At 37.5% G+C, this 17637-nt stretch overlaps 1 protein-coding gene across 1 annotated transcript; it reads left to right on the top strand.

Moving 5' to 3' along the window:
- Positions 1 to 49: 49 nt before the first annotated feature.
- Positions 50 to 15712, top strand: EQTN (equatorin; the record flags this gene model as incomplete). Its single annotated transcript, XM_080820214.1, is given in 8 exon segments — positions 50 to 178; positions 2650 to 2680; positions 2908 to 3018; positions 7174 to 7259; positions 10655 to 10703; positions 11951 to 12016; positions 14810 to 14963; positions 15430 to 15712. Coding segments are annotated over 8 exon segments (909 nt in total).
- Between the last annotated feature and the right edge of the window lie 1925 nt (positions 15713 to 17637).

The raw sequence follows: 17637 nt of genomic DNA, 5'->3' as shown, positions 1-17637 counted from the left end.
AAATGCAATAACAAAGATTTGAAACAGACTTGATGCAATGAATACAAGGATGGAAGGAGCTGGTGAAAAAATTAGTGACCTAGAAGATGAGACAGTAGACAATAATGAAGCTGAACAAAAGAAAGAAGAGTTATACAATACGAGAATAGACTTAGGGAACTCCATGACGCCATCAAAGGTAATAATATTTGTATTATGGGAGTCTCAGAAGAAGAAGGAGAGGGCATAAAATTTATTTGAGGAAATAATAACTAAAAATTTCCCAAATCTGGGGAAGGAAGCAGAGACATCCAGATCCAGGAGGCACAGAGAATCCCCATCAAAATTGACAAAAGCAGGCCAATATCAAGACATATTGTAATTAAATTTGCAAAATATAGTGATAAAGAAAAAAATCCTAAAAACAGCAAGACAAAAGAACCCTAACTTATAAAGGAAAGCCCATAAGGCTGGTTACAGATCATCAACAGAAACTCTGCAAGCCAGAAGATAATGGCATGATATATTCAACATGCTGAATAGCAAAAATCTGCAGCCAAGAATACTCTATCCAGCAAGGTTATTATTCAAAATGGAAGGAGAGACGGTTTTTCAGACAAACAAAAACTAAAGGAGTTCACTAAACCAACCTTGCAAGAAATATTAAAGGGACTCTTTTTTTTTTTTTTTTTACCCCAGGAAATATTTATTGTACAAAATTTACATTTGTTGTATATAGTGAAAAGCATAGCAAAACAACATTTTGTTAGCCCATTTCCTTTGAGATTTCTGTGAAAAGTAAAGATTTTTTCCTAATATATTCTCAGATAATACAACTTTTGATATAGTTGTTTAACAGTTGTATTGGTAATAAGCATCTTGGGACATAAGTATAAAACTGCAAACAGATAAAAAAGTACAGGGGGAAGACCACTACCAAAGAGTAATCTCCGTGAACCTGGCATTTTCCACTGCAAGGTGGATGCTGTGGGGTCATCCCCTGTATTCATGGTTTGGTTATCTGAAGCCATTCATTATCAAGATACTTGAGTATTTTATTATCATTATCATTATCAAGATACTTGAGTATTTTAATGAACCTTAATCTTAATCTCATTTACAACTCCACCAAAAATAAGATACTCAGAAATAAACCTAACCAAAGAGATAAAAGATCTACTCTGAAAACTAATAAACACTGATGAAAGAAATTGAAGATGACATAAAGAAATGGAAAAATATTCCATGTTCATGGATTAGAAGAATAAATATTGTTAGAATATCCTGACTACCCAGAGCAGTCTACACATTCAGGGCAGTCCCTACAAAATACCAGTAGCATTTTTCACAGAGCTAGAACAAACATTCTAAAATTTGTATGGAATCACAAGAGACCTGGAAAAGCCAAAGTCATGTTGAAAGAGAAAACCAAAGCTGGAGGCATCACAATTTTGGACTTCAAGCTGTATTACAAAGCTATAGTGATCAAGACAGTATGGTACTGGCACAAAAATCAGTGAAATCAGAATAGGAAACACAGAAATGAGCCCATAACTATATAGTCAATTAATCTTCAACAAAGCAGGAAAGACTATCTAATGGAAAAATATAGTCGCTTCAACAAGCAGCGTTGGGAAAAGTGCACAGCAAAAGAGTGAAACTGGGCCACTGTCTTATCCCATACGCAAAATTAGATTCGAAATGTATTAAAGACCTGAATGTAAGACAGGAAACCATCAAAATCCTAGGGGAGAACACAGGCAGTAACCTCTTTGACCTTGGCCATAGCAACGTTTTACTGGATATGTCTCCTGAGGCAAGGAAAACAAAAGCAAAAATGAACCATTGGGACTTCATCAAAATAAAAAGCTTCCACACAGCAAAGGAAACAATCAATGAAACTAAAAGGCAGCCTGTGAAATAGAAAAAGATATTTGCAAATGACATATCTGATAAGGGGTTAGTATCTAAAATCGATAACGAACTTCTCAAACTCAGCACCCCAAAACCAAATAATTCAGTTAAGAAATGGACAGAACACATGAATAGACATTTTCCCAAAGAAGACATAGAAATAGCTAACAGACACAAGATGCCCAACGTCATTCATCAACAGGGAACATATGAGGTTCACAACACCTTTATTGAGGAATTATATAGTTAAGGTAGCCCATGAACCAGAACTTGCAGGGTACTTGGATTGAATCTACAGATCTATGATTACTTTTTAACAGATGCTTTCTTGCAGTTTTTCAAAAGAACATATAATATTGTAATGCTTTGAAAACCAAAACTTCTGTTCTCACTTTGCTATCAACAATATTAGTGGTTCTTTAAAACCCGATGACTAATAATTCACATTATTTCATGCAAATGTATTTCCTAATTTTCAAAGAAAATCTTATAATGGTTAATTTTTAAGAACTAGAAACCATCATAGTATCAAAGATAAAATCAATGTCAGATTGAGTCACAAACCTTTTGGAAATCCATGCCCAGCATTCTCACCTCCATTTGGCAGTGACATCATAATGTCTTAGCTAGTTACAGGATCTGCTGGGCAACAGAAAGAAACTCTCGAGGAGAAGCAGGAGATTACTGGATAAATCAATCATTTTCCCTATGAATTTTATATTGTTTATTTTTGTATCTGGGGTTTTTTCCTTACAGGACCCCAATACAACTTACCATGGTGCTGCTGGTGAGTAAGCATTTAAAGGTTTTACAGAAAGAGCAGATGAGAAAGATGACCCATTATCCTAGAAAACTGGTATGTGACAGTTTCCTATAGGATGGTACAAAGTTTATTATTGGAAATATGGCATAATTTACATTTTAAATCTCTGCCTCAAATCCTTTGTAGAAAAATGCAGTTGAAAGAAAAGAAAGTAGTAAAAGAACTGAACTTATTTCTTATGAATTTTGCAGATGAGATGTGGGCGCCTAATGCTATAAAAGAATATAAACCAGAACCGGAAATTAAGGAGAATACTCCTGCTAATGAGAAAAATGGCAATTATTATAGAGATATAAAACAATGTAAGTCTTTAAAGTTAATAGCAACACATATACAAAAGCTGGTTATACTGGTTTGATTTAACGTTTTAAAAAACTCTAATTTTATTTCCTACTTCCTAAATTCTTATTTATTCCATAAATGTTTCAGTGCATTAAATGAAATTCTTATTTTCTACAGCTTTTTTTTTTTTAAGATTTTATTTATTCATTTGACAGAGATCACAAGTATGCAGAGAGGCAAGCAGAGAGAGAGGAAGGAGCAGAGAGCCTGATGTGGGGCTCGATCCCAGGACCACTGGGATCATGACCTGAGCTGAAGGCAGAGGCTTTAACCCACTGAGCCACCCAGGCGCCCCTCTACAGCTTTTTTTTCATAAAATGTTATGAAGTTTAACAAGGTTCTTTTTTTTTTTTGAAAGATTTTTTATTTATTTCTTTGACAGAGAGAGAGATCACAAGTAGGCAGAGAGGCAGGCAGAGAGAGAGGGGGAAGCAGGGTCCCCGCTGAGCAGAGAGCCCTATGTGGGGCTCGATCCCAGGACCCTGGGATCATGACCTGAGCTGAAAGCAGAGGCCTTAACCCACGGAGCCACCCAGGCACCCCTAACAAGGTTCTTTTGATAATTTCCCATAAATAACACAGTTCATCATAGCATTATGGTGATTTGAAATTGATCTAATTCTATGGTGAGTTAACCAAAATTTATTTGGAGGTGGGTATCATTTTCCTAAGGCTGCTGAAACAAATTACCACAAACTTGGTGGCTCAAAGCAATGGAAATTTATTCTCTCACAGTTCTGGAAATCAGAAATCCAAAATCAAAGTTTTGATCGTGCCATGCTCTCTATAAAGCCTCTAGAGGAGAATCAGTCCTTGCTTCCTCCAGCTTCTGGTAGCCCCAGGCCTTCCTTGGCTTGTAGCACAATTCTAGTCTCTATCTCCATCTTCACATGGCATTCTTGCTGTGCCTCTGTGTCCATTTCCCTCCTCTTATAAGGACAGCATTCATATCAGATTAGGAGTCCACCATTCACCCCTGTGACGCCATCTTGACTAATTATATCTTCAATGACCCTATTTCAAAATTAGGTTGCATTCTGAGATCCTGGGGGTAGGACTTTAACATGTCTTTTTTGGGGGAGGGACACAAAATTCAACCCATAACAAGATGACTTTAAGGTGTCTGAAGGGTTCCACCAAACTTCAGTTTATTCATCATTATTCATGTGGGCTTTCTTTCTGTGCCCTTATAAGATCCACCACTCAAAAGAAACTCTTGTGAAAATAAAAAATTAAGATTAAGTCTAGTTGGGGCGCCTGGGTGGCTCAGTGGGTTAAAGCCTCTGCCTTCAGCTCAGGTCATGATCCCAGTGGTCCTGGGATCGAGCCCCACATCAGGCTCTCTGCTCAGCAGGGAGCCTGCTTTGCCCTCTCTCTCTGCCTATCTCTCTGCCTACTTGTGATCTCTCTTTCTCTCTGTTAAATAAATAAATAAAATCTTTAAAAAAAAAAGATTAAATCTAGTTGTCTTGGGATCCTTATTAACATTAATCAAAGGAAAATAGGAATACAATCAAGATATTTACATATATATTCATGCACATATATATATACACTCAAGTACTTCGATAATAATAACGTATAAGTTGTATTTCTATTTTCTCTTTGGTGAATCTATGTCCTTCCTTTGTAGGTAAAAAAAACACCTGATTCTCAGAGAGGTCAATTGCCAGATTTCACACTACCAAAGCCAGAGTCTGGAGTGTTATCTAATGTATCCATCACTGGGCTTCTGCCTAGGGTGTACAAATGGTGCAATCATTTCCTTTTCAGTCATTTCCTTTTAAAGCAAGTGCCTCTGCTTTAAAATATCCAGAGGGTAAATAAACTAAGAACCTGATGATTACTTCAATTAGAGAAAAAAGTCTTTTTTACACACACAATATATACAAAACTAAAAATAAATGAAATCTCCCTAAGAAATTGTGTTATGACTTACTTTTCTCATTTAACAACTCTGAAGCTCTTTTCACATCTGCCTCATTATTTTTAGTGGATACCTAGTATTCCATAAAATGATGTCCCATAATTTAACCACTAGCATTTAAAGAATTGGATTATGTGCAGTTTTTCCCTTTTACATTCTTCTCATGTACAGTTGGGTGTATCTCTCTTTGGATAGATATCAAGTACTGGGCATTGCTGAATAAAGAGTAAATCTTGGGGCGCCTGGGTGGCTCAGTGGGTTAAAGCTGCTGCCTTCGGCTCAGGTCATGATCCCAGCATCCTGGGATCGAGCCCCGCATTGGGCTGTCTGCTCAGCAGGGAGCCTGCTTCCTCCTCTCTCTCTGCCTGCCTCTCTGCCTACTTGTGATCTGTCTGTCAAATAAATAAATAAAATCTTTAAAGAATAAATCTTTAAAAATATTGATATCTGCAAATTGCCCTCCAAAAAGCATCTACTGATTTACGTCCTCTGAGAATGCCCCACAAGCTCACCCACAATGAATATTGTTAATCATATTTTGTGACTGTGAGAAATTTCCATTACTGTTTTCATTTGCATTCTGATTACTTATGAAGTTGGGTATTTTTCTCTATATTTATGGGTATTTTTATTTCTTCTACTGTGATTTGCCTCTTCATATTCATGGCCCACTTTTTTATCAGGCTGTATTTTCATTTATTTGTAGCAACTCTTTCTATGTTCAATATATTAATCCTTTTCCTATAGTAAAAGTTAACAAGTATTTCCCCCACCAGACTGTTGCTTTTTTTTTTTTTTAAGATTTTATTTATTTATTTGACAGACAGAGATCACAAGTAGGCAGAGAGGCAGGCAGAGAGGGAGGAAGGGAAGCAGGCTCTCCGCTGAGCAAGGAACCCGATGCGGGGCTCGATCCCAGGACCCCAGAACCATGACCTGAGCCGAAGGCAGAGGCTTTAACCCACTGAGCCACCCAGGTGCCCCACTGTTGCTTATTTTTAAACCTGTCTAGGTACCTTAATCATAGACAAAAATTGTAATTTTCTAAAATCAGTTGCTGATTAATTTTTTAATTTCTGCATTTTATATTTTGGTTAGATAGGTCTTATTCAATTGAAGAAATTAAATTTATTTTCCTATTTTTTCAAATAATCTCATTTTTGTTTTTAACTCTTAGGTCTTAAATCATTATCTTTGTATATGGCATAAATATAGGCACAAAACTTTATATTTTTCAAGGAGGTTCGCCAAATGTCTAACACCAATTCCCTACTCATGTGAAACCCATTTAATATAATCTAAATTCTCACTTGAAATTGGATTAGTTGTTACCTTTTTATTGTTTCTTTGATCTGTTTTTCCCTGTAAAAAAACCAAAATGTTTTAATTTTTATAGTTTCATGACTCATAACATGCATGTTGGGCTTTGGCTTCGTTTTGTTATATTTCCCCATAAATCTAGCTCAGAAATTCCTCAAAAATCAAAATACATTAATGACACTGTTTGTGTGTGCATGCACATGCCTGCATGGTAGGATGATTGAATATATATATATATGTACTAAACACACATATACATTCATGTATGTATAAAATTTTCTGTCATTTCATGAGATTTTAAGAAAAACAAGACATGTATATGTCAATATGTCAGACTGCCATCTTGATCCAATTTACTTTGACTCTGGTTGAGTGGATATATCCATTAGTTTTGAATTACAACCAACCCTCAGTAATTTCTTCTCAGAATGTTATTTAGCACAAGGGTACCAATTTGGCTTTTTCTCCATAAATTTTATGTTTATTTTATTTCTTTATTATTTTTTTAAGATTTTATTTATTCATTTGACACAGAGAAAGCACAAGCAGTGGGAGCAGCAGAGGGAGAGGGAGAAGCGGCCTCCCCACTGAACAAGGAGCCCAACACAGGGCTTCATCACCACGACCTGAGCCGAAGGCAGATAGACGCTTAACTGACTGAGCCACCCAGGCACCCCATAAATTTTATTTTTAAACCCTGCCCCATTTCCTTAATTTGTAGCTGAAGAATGTCTCAAATACTTTATTGTTCTTTTCTCAGAATTAGTCAGTGCCTATGTTTTAAGAAAAAAAATCAGATGAGGAAAAATTTAAAGGAACAAGAAACAACTGAGTTAGTTGCTGAAAACATTTGATCTTGTATTTTTAGATGTGTTCACAACGCAAAATCCAAATGGCAGCCGGTCTGAAATATCCGTGAGAGCAACAACTGATTTGCAATTTGCCCTTAGAAACTGTAAGTACTGACAGTACTGAAAGTTACTGTTACAAATATGAAAAGCCCTTAAAGCAAGATTTCCAAACAGCGCTAGAGTGTAACAAGTAAGAAAAAGGTCTTAGATGATCTCGTGTCAGGGAATCTTAGTTCCCAAAAGAGGAGACTGACTCCATGTCCCTTGCAGTAATAAAGTCAGAAGTCAAGGAGGTTCTTACATACCTTAGCCTCATATTTTTGGTTTGAAACGAAAAATAAGGACTAGATTTAGGGCTCTAGAAAATTGTATGTTTTCTTAAACCCACATTTTTATTCCTTTCTGCTTATACCTTCGACTTCAAATGTTCTTATTTCCTTTTTGCATCTTTCCATCAAGTGTAATTAATTTGCTAGATAAAGCTGTTGCCAGCATGTGACTTCAGAGGCCACTAAAAGTCTTCTAAGGACATATCCATATCTTACACCATGAAGTATCAACAGCTCGTATCTACAAAACACATTAGCATAAAATAGAAGACAAGGAAAAGAGGATAAAATTAAATAGGGAAGAGAGAATGTTTCTGGCTCTAGCAGCTTCAATATTGAGAAAAGCCAGACTCCGTAATACCTAATTATTAATAAAGTTATTTGACAGTAATGGAATATTTTGAGTAATTCTAAACCTTGGGACATAAATGAGAGGGACATTTCAAGGGCATACGTTAATTAAGCAAATCACTCATAGGAATTTTGCTTGTACACAGCAAACACCATCTTGAGTTGTTTGGGACAAGAAACAGAGAGCCAGGTCTTCAACAGACCAGGTAGCTCAAATTCCCTTAGGAGATGGATTATTGAAGACCATAGGACCCATGGAAGAAATTCTAAAACCCTAATTTCTATTCCCACAATTCAGGTCCTCAAAGTATTGTCAAAGAAAGTTGGATTGGAATAAGAAATTGCTGCCATTTTAAATGGGGGCTCTGACAGAAAGAAATAATACTAACATGGTAGGGACATTCTAGAGGAGCAAGCCTCTCAAGGAGATGGAATTCTCCAGAATAATTTTGACTAACAAATCTTTTAGTGCCCAGAACTGTGGGGGCAAGGGAAAATTCCACACACTTTTCTCTAAGTATAAGGGATGCATGGCATAGTTGAAGGATTACTTACGAATTTTGTTGGAGTCCTGCTTGAATTATGTCAACTCTGGTAACAGACTCTTTTTCATAACTTTCTTGGCAACAATTCTCCTGTCATGGTGCCATGGTGTCATGGTTGGTAGGCTCAGTCTCAATTCATTCTGCCTCTCTGTAGAGCTTCTTTCATAGTGAGATTGCCTGTACTTCATGTGGAACTTAACTGACTCCCCTATTAAACAAAATTAAATGAAATGGCCACCATGGGGATGTGAGTGGAAAATGTCCCCCAGTCGCAATTGTTCCCAAATACACTCTTACTGACATTCCTCCAGAAGATGAACACATTATAGACTAAGATATATACTAAATTAGGCCTGAAAATCCTTGATTTGTAGCCCCAAATGGTTGTACCCAAGACTCTGTTTTGAGTAGTTCACACGCAGATGTTTCTGATTTACAAGGATACTGATGCGCCTTCCTCTTCTGTGCCCTAACATTGAGTGGCCACCAAGCTCTCTAGGGCTGATAGGATCACTTCAGGTCCTGTTAAGGGAAACATCTGAACCCAATGTTCTCATCCAATACATCTCTTTTACCTCTAAAGGAAGCTTATAGCCACCACCACAACCATCCCCCACCCTTGTCCCTGTTTTTCCTCTCTCTTACAAATTATAGGTGTATTAATCCCCTCTCAGGCAATCCATTATCCCAAAACTTTGTTCTTCAATGCCTTCTTCTTTCCCCTCCTTTATGATATCTCAGGAAAATGTCAACATCTTTCTCTTTTTTTTCCTTTTCTTTGTTCCATTTTTTAGCTTAAAAAAATGCCCAATCACAGATGCTGTCAATATTTGTATATGCTGATAATCTGTTATCCCTTTTCGCAGATAAACTCGTCAATGAAACAACTGTGTCACCTATTGGAAAAGGCACCAGTGAAGAATTTCCGGCAGAACCCCCAGGAAAAAGCAATCAAAGTATTAAAGTTTCAAAACTGTAGTCATACTTGGAGCATATCATTATATGATCTAATTTAGGTTTCAGTACTCTGGGTACTTCATATAGAAATAGCATACTTAAAGAATTTTTACAGCTACAATTCAAAGTCACTCTAAAATCTTTTAAACAGTGAAAATCTGAGTCAATTTTTAGATTTTTCTGACAAGGAATAGGATGTGAGCTCTTTTTAAAACGAAATTTATTTTAATAAAGTGTATTATATTTATATTTATATTAGGTATATAATTATATTTTAATACATTTTAATAATGTAAAATTTCTATCTGCTTGAGGAATAAGTTTATCTCTAATTAGAATCAATTTTTAGTATTTCCTGAAATTTGGGGGGAGGGGTTGGTAGTGACAAGTTTCAAAATCAAAATCATTATTTTACTTTCATGCCAAGAATATTGTTCCTTATAAAATAATTGTATAACCATATCAACCCAGGATGGGTCTCCTCTAAGTTCTTGAATGAGTGGTCTAATTGAAGATAATGGACCTGTCATTACATGAAGCATCCAAGTATGTTTCTCATATGGCTACTGTGAATTAGTCTGCATCTTTAACACTTCTAAAACAAATAAAAATCTTAGTCACTTTTTAAATATATATATAAAGATAGGAATCTCATCATCCTAGTGGTATTCCTTTCTAAAATATCTTTAGTAATTTACTACTAAGCTTGGGTCATGTTCTAATTTCTTTTTTTTTTTTAATTTATAATTTTTTTTATGTTCTAATTTCTTAACCAGGCATTTCAATCTGAAAATAACCTGACTATTGAGAAATGTTCAGGTTCCATTTCCAGTCACATCCCCCATCCATATTCTTCACTCCAGTCTACCTGAGGCTCTCAGAACTCACCAAATCTGCTCATGACTCAGTAGAATGATCTCACTCTTGCCTTGTTTGCCTGACAAACAATTTCTAGTCCTCTAAGCCTATACTGAGCACCGTCTCCATTTCGAAGGGCTTCTGGCCTTTGCAACTGGAGTTAGGGCTCTCTGTGCATCCCACTTGTGCGTTTCTATTGAACCCGCATTATCCTGCATCCTAATTAACAGTGATTCTCGTCTGCCTCCCAAACTAAGAGTGTGTTCCGCCAGCATAAGGCCTGTGTCTTCTTCATTTCTGAACTTTAATGCCAACCACAGCATCTGGCACACGGTAGAAGCTCAAGGTATAACTGTTACATGACTAAGCTAACAAGTGAATAAATGCTCTATCACAAATTTACTAAACTGAACTTACCTTACTTAGTTATCTTGTTCTATTTTGTTTTTTAAACAGGACTAACCAAGGGTCCAAATGAACCTGCATTTTGGACAATGTTAGCTAAAGGTAAACTCATAGTTGTTAGGTAGCTGGGGAAATGTTTTGGTTTTCTAAAGCCTTACATAAGAAAGCCAAGGTCAGTGTAAATGGTTCTAATATTAAGAATTAATAAGTCAACATTTTGCTGCCATTATCACGTGTAATAGCAAATGCAAAACAAACCCACAAAATTGATTGTGTCACACACTTTCTGATTCTCTCCCCAAAGCTTACTCTCCTATAAATGTTGCAATTTTGTCATTCAGTTTATTTATGATTAAAAATTTTAAATAAGGCTCTCCCTCAATGTAGTCCATCTTTGTGTTTGGAGCAGGACGCATGTAAGCACATGAAGATCTGTGAATAAATGCAAAGTATATAGCAAAACATATGCATGTAGAAAGTAATGCATGTATCAGAAATATATATGCATATGTGTGTAAATGTAATGTGTATGCCTTACAAATGCACGTTTATGTAGATGCACACATGTATAATGTAATTCATGTAGCACACGTACATAGATGCACACACTGTAAACACGAAATATATACCGAATTCAGTTGAGTCTCATTATTTGCAGATTTTGTGTTTGTGAATTTACCTACGTCTAAAATATATGTGTAACCCCCCAAATCACTTTCATGGTCATTTGCAGACATGCACAGAGCAGCAAAAAATTTTAATTGCCTGACCCTCGTGTGCCCAACGGAGGCAGAACAAGGAACACCCTGTCTTCCTTTTGCAGCTCTTACGCTGTAATTAAGTGTCCTTTTTGTTGTCTATTTAGTGCTACATGTTTTGCATTTGTACGCTTTTGGTCAGTGATTTTGCTAATGAACGTGGCCCCCGAGTGTAGTATTAAGATGCTGGGCAGTGTTCCTGAGCACGAGAAGGTGGTGGTATAACTTATGGAGAAAACATGTGTCAGATAAACTTTGTTTAGGCTTGAGTGATCATGCAGTTAATCATGAATTCAGTGTTAATGAATCAGCAATATATATTAAATAAAGTATCTTTAAACAGAAACACACATTAAAAAGTTATGTATTGATTGGTTGATGAAGACGTTGTGGCCAGAGGTTCTCAAGGACCTAAGCTTGCATTTCCCCCAGGACTAACAATTCAGTCTTCACCAAGTCAGTGTTCCCATGTCTTTATGGAGCATAACTGTCATAAATAATGAGAATACACTCTATATTAAACACACACACACACAGTAATTTTCATAAGTGAGTTTTGTTTACCATAACACCACTTTATTGTCTTAACAGCTTTAAATGCAAAACCAACAGCTGAGGAGATTGAAGAAAGAGATCAATTATTTCGCCCAATTCCAAGTAAGAACAAAATACTTCAGTTAAATGGCATAAGTGCCAGCACACGTTTCAGTGTGTGACTTAACTGTGTGGAGATACTGTTTTCCCTAGTAATGTGGAATGTATGTAAAAGGGTAGCGTGGTGGCTAACGTTGTCTCAGAGAGGACATGTGCTGTTTTAAAGAGCGATGGTCCCTAAGCATTATTCTCCAGTCACCACATATGCAGAAGGATGTTTTCATTTTCCGGTTTTGTGACTTCTATTCCTGAAACAGAGAAACCAAACAGAGGAGTAGGCAAGTGAATCATATCTAGAACGCAGTGTTTTTAATTGATAGACTCTGTTTTCTGAGCAGTTTTAGGATTACAGAATAAAATGAGCAGAAAGTACAGGGAGCTCTCCTGCATTCCCCCAACTCGGTTTCTCCTATCATTCTCAGCTTGCGTTTAGTTTGGTACAGGTTTTACGATGGATGAGCTAATGTCAATGTTAGTATTAATTAAAGTCCTTAGTTTACATTAGGGTCCACTCCTTGTGTTCACAGGTCTGTACATTTTAACAACTGCATAATCTTATGTGTCCACCATCACGGTCATAGAATCATTTCACTGCCCTAAAAATGTCTTCTGCTCCACCATCTGCCCCTTTGTCCTTAAATCCCATGGCAACCACTGATCCTTCCACCACCACCATAGTTTCACCTTTTCCAGAATGTTATATAGTTGGAAACATAAAGTACATAGACTCAGCCTGGCTTCTTTTGCTCAGTAATATGCATTTAAGAGTCCTCTACGTATTTTTGTGCCCTGATGGCTCATTTCTTTTTACCACTGAATAACACTTCTGTGTGGATATACCAAGGTATCCATTTGCCTACTGAAGGACATCTTGATTACTTCCAATTTTTGGCAATAACGAATAAAGCTGCTATAAACATTCATGTGTAGGTCTTTGTGTGGACCTAAGTTTTCAACTCTTCTGGGTAAATATCAAGAATTGTGATAGCTGGATTGTGTGGTAAAACTATGTTTAGCTTTGTAAGAAATTACCAAACTGACTTCTAAAGTGGCGGTACCATTTTGTATTTCCACCAGCAATGAATGAGAGAATTCCTGCTGCTGAATGTTTTGTTTTTGTAATTTCCATGCATGCATTAGTTATATTTATGTGAGTAAAAGAATTGATTCCAATATAAAATTGCATGAAAAGATGATATATTAATTTCCCCCAAACCTCTGTCCTACAAATAAACTATTGGGAAAAAAACAGCATCTGGTGATACATCTAAGGCCTGACATCTCTATTCTGCATTGGATTATTTGACAAACACAACCATTTGCCTTCCAGGGTTTTAAAAATATCATGTGAGGCTTTGTTTAGAAAAGTTACATATAGGAATGACTAATGCTGTGTTACTTTAGAAATATTTTGTCTTTCTAAGTAATTAAATTGAACATGATTAATTTTTTATCATGTATGGAGCACATATTACACATGCCAGGTGCTTTATATACATTATGATGTCAGTCCTCCATGAAGTTGGGATTATCCCCATTTTACAGATGAAGGAACTGAGGCTTAGAAAAACTGCCCAAGGTTGTAATTAGCTTTCTCATCATTTCCAGTGGTGGGGAATTCCAAACCTTCTCTAGTTTTGACCATCATCTTGAAAAACAAAATGTACTACAAGCTCACCTCTTTACAAAAACCCTTTGAAAGAGCAGCAGAACAATTCAAGAGCACAGCCCCTTTTAACATAATGTGATTATTCCCCAAAGAATCTGCCTCAAAGTCAACAATCGCTGATAGCTGTATCCATTTCACTCTTCATGGTCTAAGATCACATTTTGACAATTATGGAATCAGGGAATACACACATGCAAGCTTGCCACTGCTTATCACCAAAACACCATAACCTAGAAAATAATGAAAACTTTGGAACTGTTGGATGGGAGAAAGTTGGGGCAAGAGAAAAAAATCAACATGGTCATTTCAAGTCACCATCAAATAAATGTCTATTAAGTCAGACATAAATTCAGGAAAATGCAAAGTGTGGCAGTAAAGATGTATTTTCATTAATAGAATTAGCAAAAAGACCTTCGTTATCTCTGGATCTGGACATGATTTTTTATTATCTAACTTACTTCAGAAGTTTTAAAAAGAATTTTTAGCTTTATTTAAGTTTTATTTATCTAATATTAAGTTTTAGTTTTATTTTCTAACTTTGTTAACATCAAATACACTAGGTGTGGTCTCAGTAACAGAATGACAAATGCAGTTCTTAAATTTCATGGAGAAAGCATCCGGTACACCATCCTTTTAGCATCAGGGAAAAGTCAGTGCGGGTCCCAACGGTAAAAGGGTTATCTTTCTCTTCTGAAGGACGAGGCCCTGGTGTGTAAGTTCATCACACTTTTTAATAGTCATCTCTTGTGTCTTGAAATGGTTTTTATCAGTCAGGGAGGAAGATTGCTATAGACATATGTGAGCATCTGGTAACCTGGGTTTGAAACCAGATTTTGCCCTTCATTCATTATGTGAGATGGGCGAATTCATAAACTTCTCTGATCCTGTGAAACGGAGCTAAGAGCAGCTCCCCCAGGACCACTGTGGCGATTCAACAAAACAAGTGAAGAGTACTTCGCCCTGGGGAGTAGCCCACGGTTGTCTTTGCGTTGCACGAGACAAGTGAGGGTGCGCAGGGATACCCTGGATGGTGAAGGCTTCTCTTCAGTTGCTTTGCTCTCTTTACTCGTCCAGGAAGACATGCTGGAAACACTCTTTTCCATTGCATTTTCTTTCTTTCCTCTCAGACTCTGATTTGAATGCCACAAGTGAAGACACCCTGACCAAGCTACAGGAAATCAAGTTAAAATTAATGCTGGGCATCTCGTTGATGACCCTCCTCCTTTTTGTTATCCTCTTGGCAGTCTGTAGTGCCATGCTGTACAAAGTGAAGACAATTAAGTAAGTCTGCAGACCTCTGGAGTCTTTGGAACGTGCATGATGTGAAGCTGTCACCCTCTCTCTTTAGCAAATTGTTTAGGAAAGGTGGCTCCCAAACGTATCTATAAGATCTCAAGTTAAGCTCCAGTTCCCCTATTCAGAAAGGAGCATGGGGCTGTCTGGAGAATTTTCCCCCAGTGTATTAGTCATCTAGAGATAAAAGTAATATTAGTCCATTGGAAAGGCTATAGAGAATCTAGATATGCATTCTTTCTTGCTAGCCTTGGATCAAAAGGGCTATGAACTCTGTCCTAAACAGCACATCTGTTTAAGGTCTAACATTTTTTCATTTATTTATATGGTGTTATATGAAGTAATTGGACAGAATTAATGTGTTATTTCAATTTTTGTGATGCTTTTCTAAATTGAGTTGAGCTGCAAATGTATGTAATGAAAAACAATTCTTGATACATGTTTTCTTTTTCAGTTATAAAAGTAGATATCAGGCTGAATACACCGTCAACCCAGAGCTGGCAACTCTGTCTTATTTTCATCCATCAGAAGGCATATCAGACACATCTTTCTCTAAGAGTGCTGAGAGCAGCACCTTTTGGGGCACCACTTCTTCAGAACTGAAAAAACCAGACACAGTGTCAAAATCTAGAACGACGGACATTGTTTCCACAGCCTCAGATGAGACAGGCGGGAATGAGGAGTCAGATTTAATTCAGAGTGAGGAGCCAAGTGAAGAAACAACCACTGATGAATAGACGACTTTAAGTTTTTGTCAGAAAAGAAGTTTCTTTGTGACTTCACTAACGTCATGATTTGGAAACTCTGCTGAGAAACTTAAATTTTCTGGTGTCTGAAAAGGAGGACATATTCAATAAAATTATCTCAGCCATAAAAAATATACAATGGAAAAAATACAAGAAAATAATTTCAGGTGTGGAAAACTCATTCAGTAAAAATAATCCTGGACAGTGACTTATGAAATTTATTCACTCTAGGCTGGTTAGCTTTAAAATGAAGACATTTAGATATCGATCTTATCTGGGGGCATTTGGGGAACTTTCATGATAATCACCACCACCTATATCCCTCTCCCTCACCAAAGCAAAAAGAACACACTTGTTTGTGTTTTACTGCTGAAACAGTTGTGCCCTATGAAGAAATGAAACTAAATTAGTACTAGAGACTCCTAGCATTCTTTTTAATTTTTACCACTTTAAAATTTTTATTTAAATTCTATTAATATAGTGTATCATTAGTTTCAGAGGTAGAGTTCAGTGATTCATCAGTTGCCCATGATACCCAGGACACATTACATCACGTGCCTTCAGTGCCCATCAGCCACTTCCCCATCCCCCCACCCACGGTCCCTTCAGCAACCCTCAGTTTGTTTCCTATAGTTAAGAATCACTTATGGTTTTTCTCCCTCTCTGATTTCGTCTTATTTTTTTCTCCCTTCCCTGTGATCCGGTGTTTTTTTTAAATTCCACATATGAATGAAATAATATAATTGTCTTTCTCTGATGTATCTCACTTAGCATAATACACTCTACCTCCACCCATGTCTTTGTAAGTGGGAAGATTTCATTTTTTGATGGCTGAGTAATATTCCATTGTATATACACCCTATCGTCCTTATTCAATTATCTGTCGATGGACATCTGGGCTCTTCCCATCAGTTAGCTATTGTAGGCATCACTGCTACAAACATTGGGGTGCCGTTCCCCTTCGGATCTCAAGTCTCCTCGCATTCTTGTTTAAAAGTCATTGAGTTATCAATCACTTATGAGGCCATCCATCCCAGGAGTATTTCAGTTTCAAAGAAGACCAATGGAATACTGATATCGTTTCCCTTTGAGGTATTAGTTTCAACTGGAAGGATTTGGGGAATATGCGTCAGATCTTTTGTGGATATGTGTGGAGCTAGGGGGAGGGTGCGAATTTAGGTTTTATCGTCTTCCTAAATTCTCACCTACTTTATGCTAGGCGGTTTGGTACATTACATCACACTGAAAGGCATGCTTATTTCACAGATCAAGAAATGCAAACTCAGGTAAATTAGATACCCTGCCTAAGATCACCTGCTGGAGAAGCTAAGATGTGCTTCCAAAGCGAGGTCTCTCTGTGATCCATGAAGGTTACTAGTCAAATATAATAGAAGTCAAAGGAGGTTGTTAGGAGCAAGCGAGGCTCCACATACATAGGGCAGGAGGTTCCTTAGGGGTCCTTTTAGCTCTTGGGAAATTGTTTTCCCCACCTCTGGCGTAGGTTCCTATAAACCTTCCCTGCGGAGGAGGAAAGACAAACTGCTCGCACTCACCTGCCAGGCCACCTCCCAACCATTCTCAGTCATTTCCACCCTGAATCCAGCCCCGTCTCACCATTGGATGGGAAAGCTCTGCAGCTCTGCCCTTGCGTAGCTAAAGCCTCTATCAGACTGACGCTTGAGGGGAGAGAAGTGGCCTGGCAGCTCTCCCCAGCCCTTACTCATGGTGGGCCGAGCTCCTGAGCCAGTGGGGGTGACCTCGGGCAGTGGCCCAAGCTACCCTCAGCGGGTTACTTTTGCCATTTTCCATGCCCTTTTGAAGGCGCCAGGGGTCTGGGCCAGCGTTTGTATTACCAGTTGGGGCGCCCGGACATGCGGTGGGAACTGAGTGAGGCAGAGGGTTGCCGCTGCTTGGAA

This window comes from Martes martes (assembly GCF_963455335.1).
Source record: "Martes martes genome assembly, chromosome: 12".
NCBI lineage: Eukaryota > Metazoa > Chordata > Mammalia > Carnivora > Mustelidae > Martes > Martes martes.
This window is presented reverse-complemented; position numbering and strand designations above follow the sequence as displayed.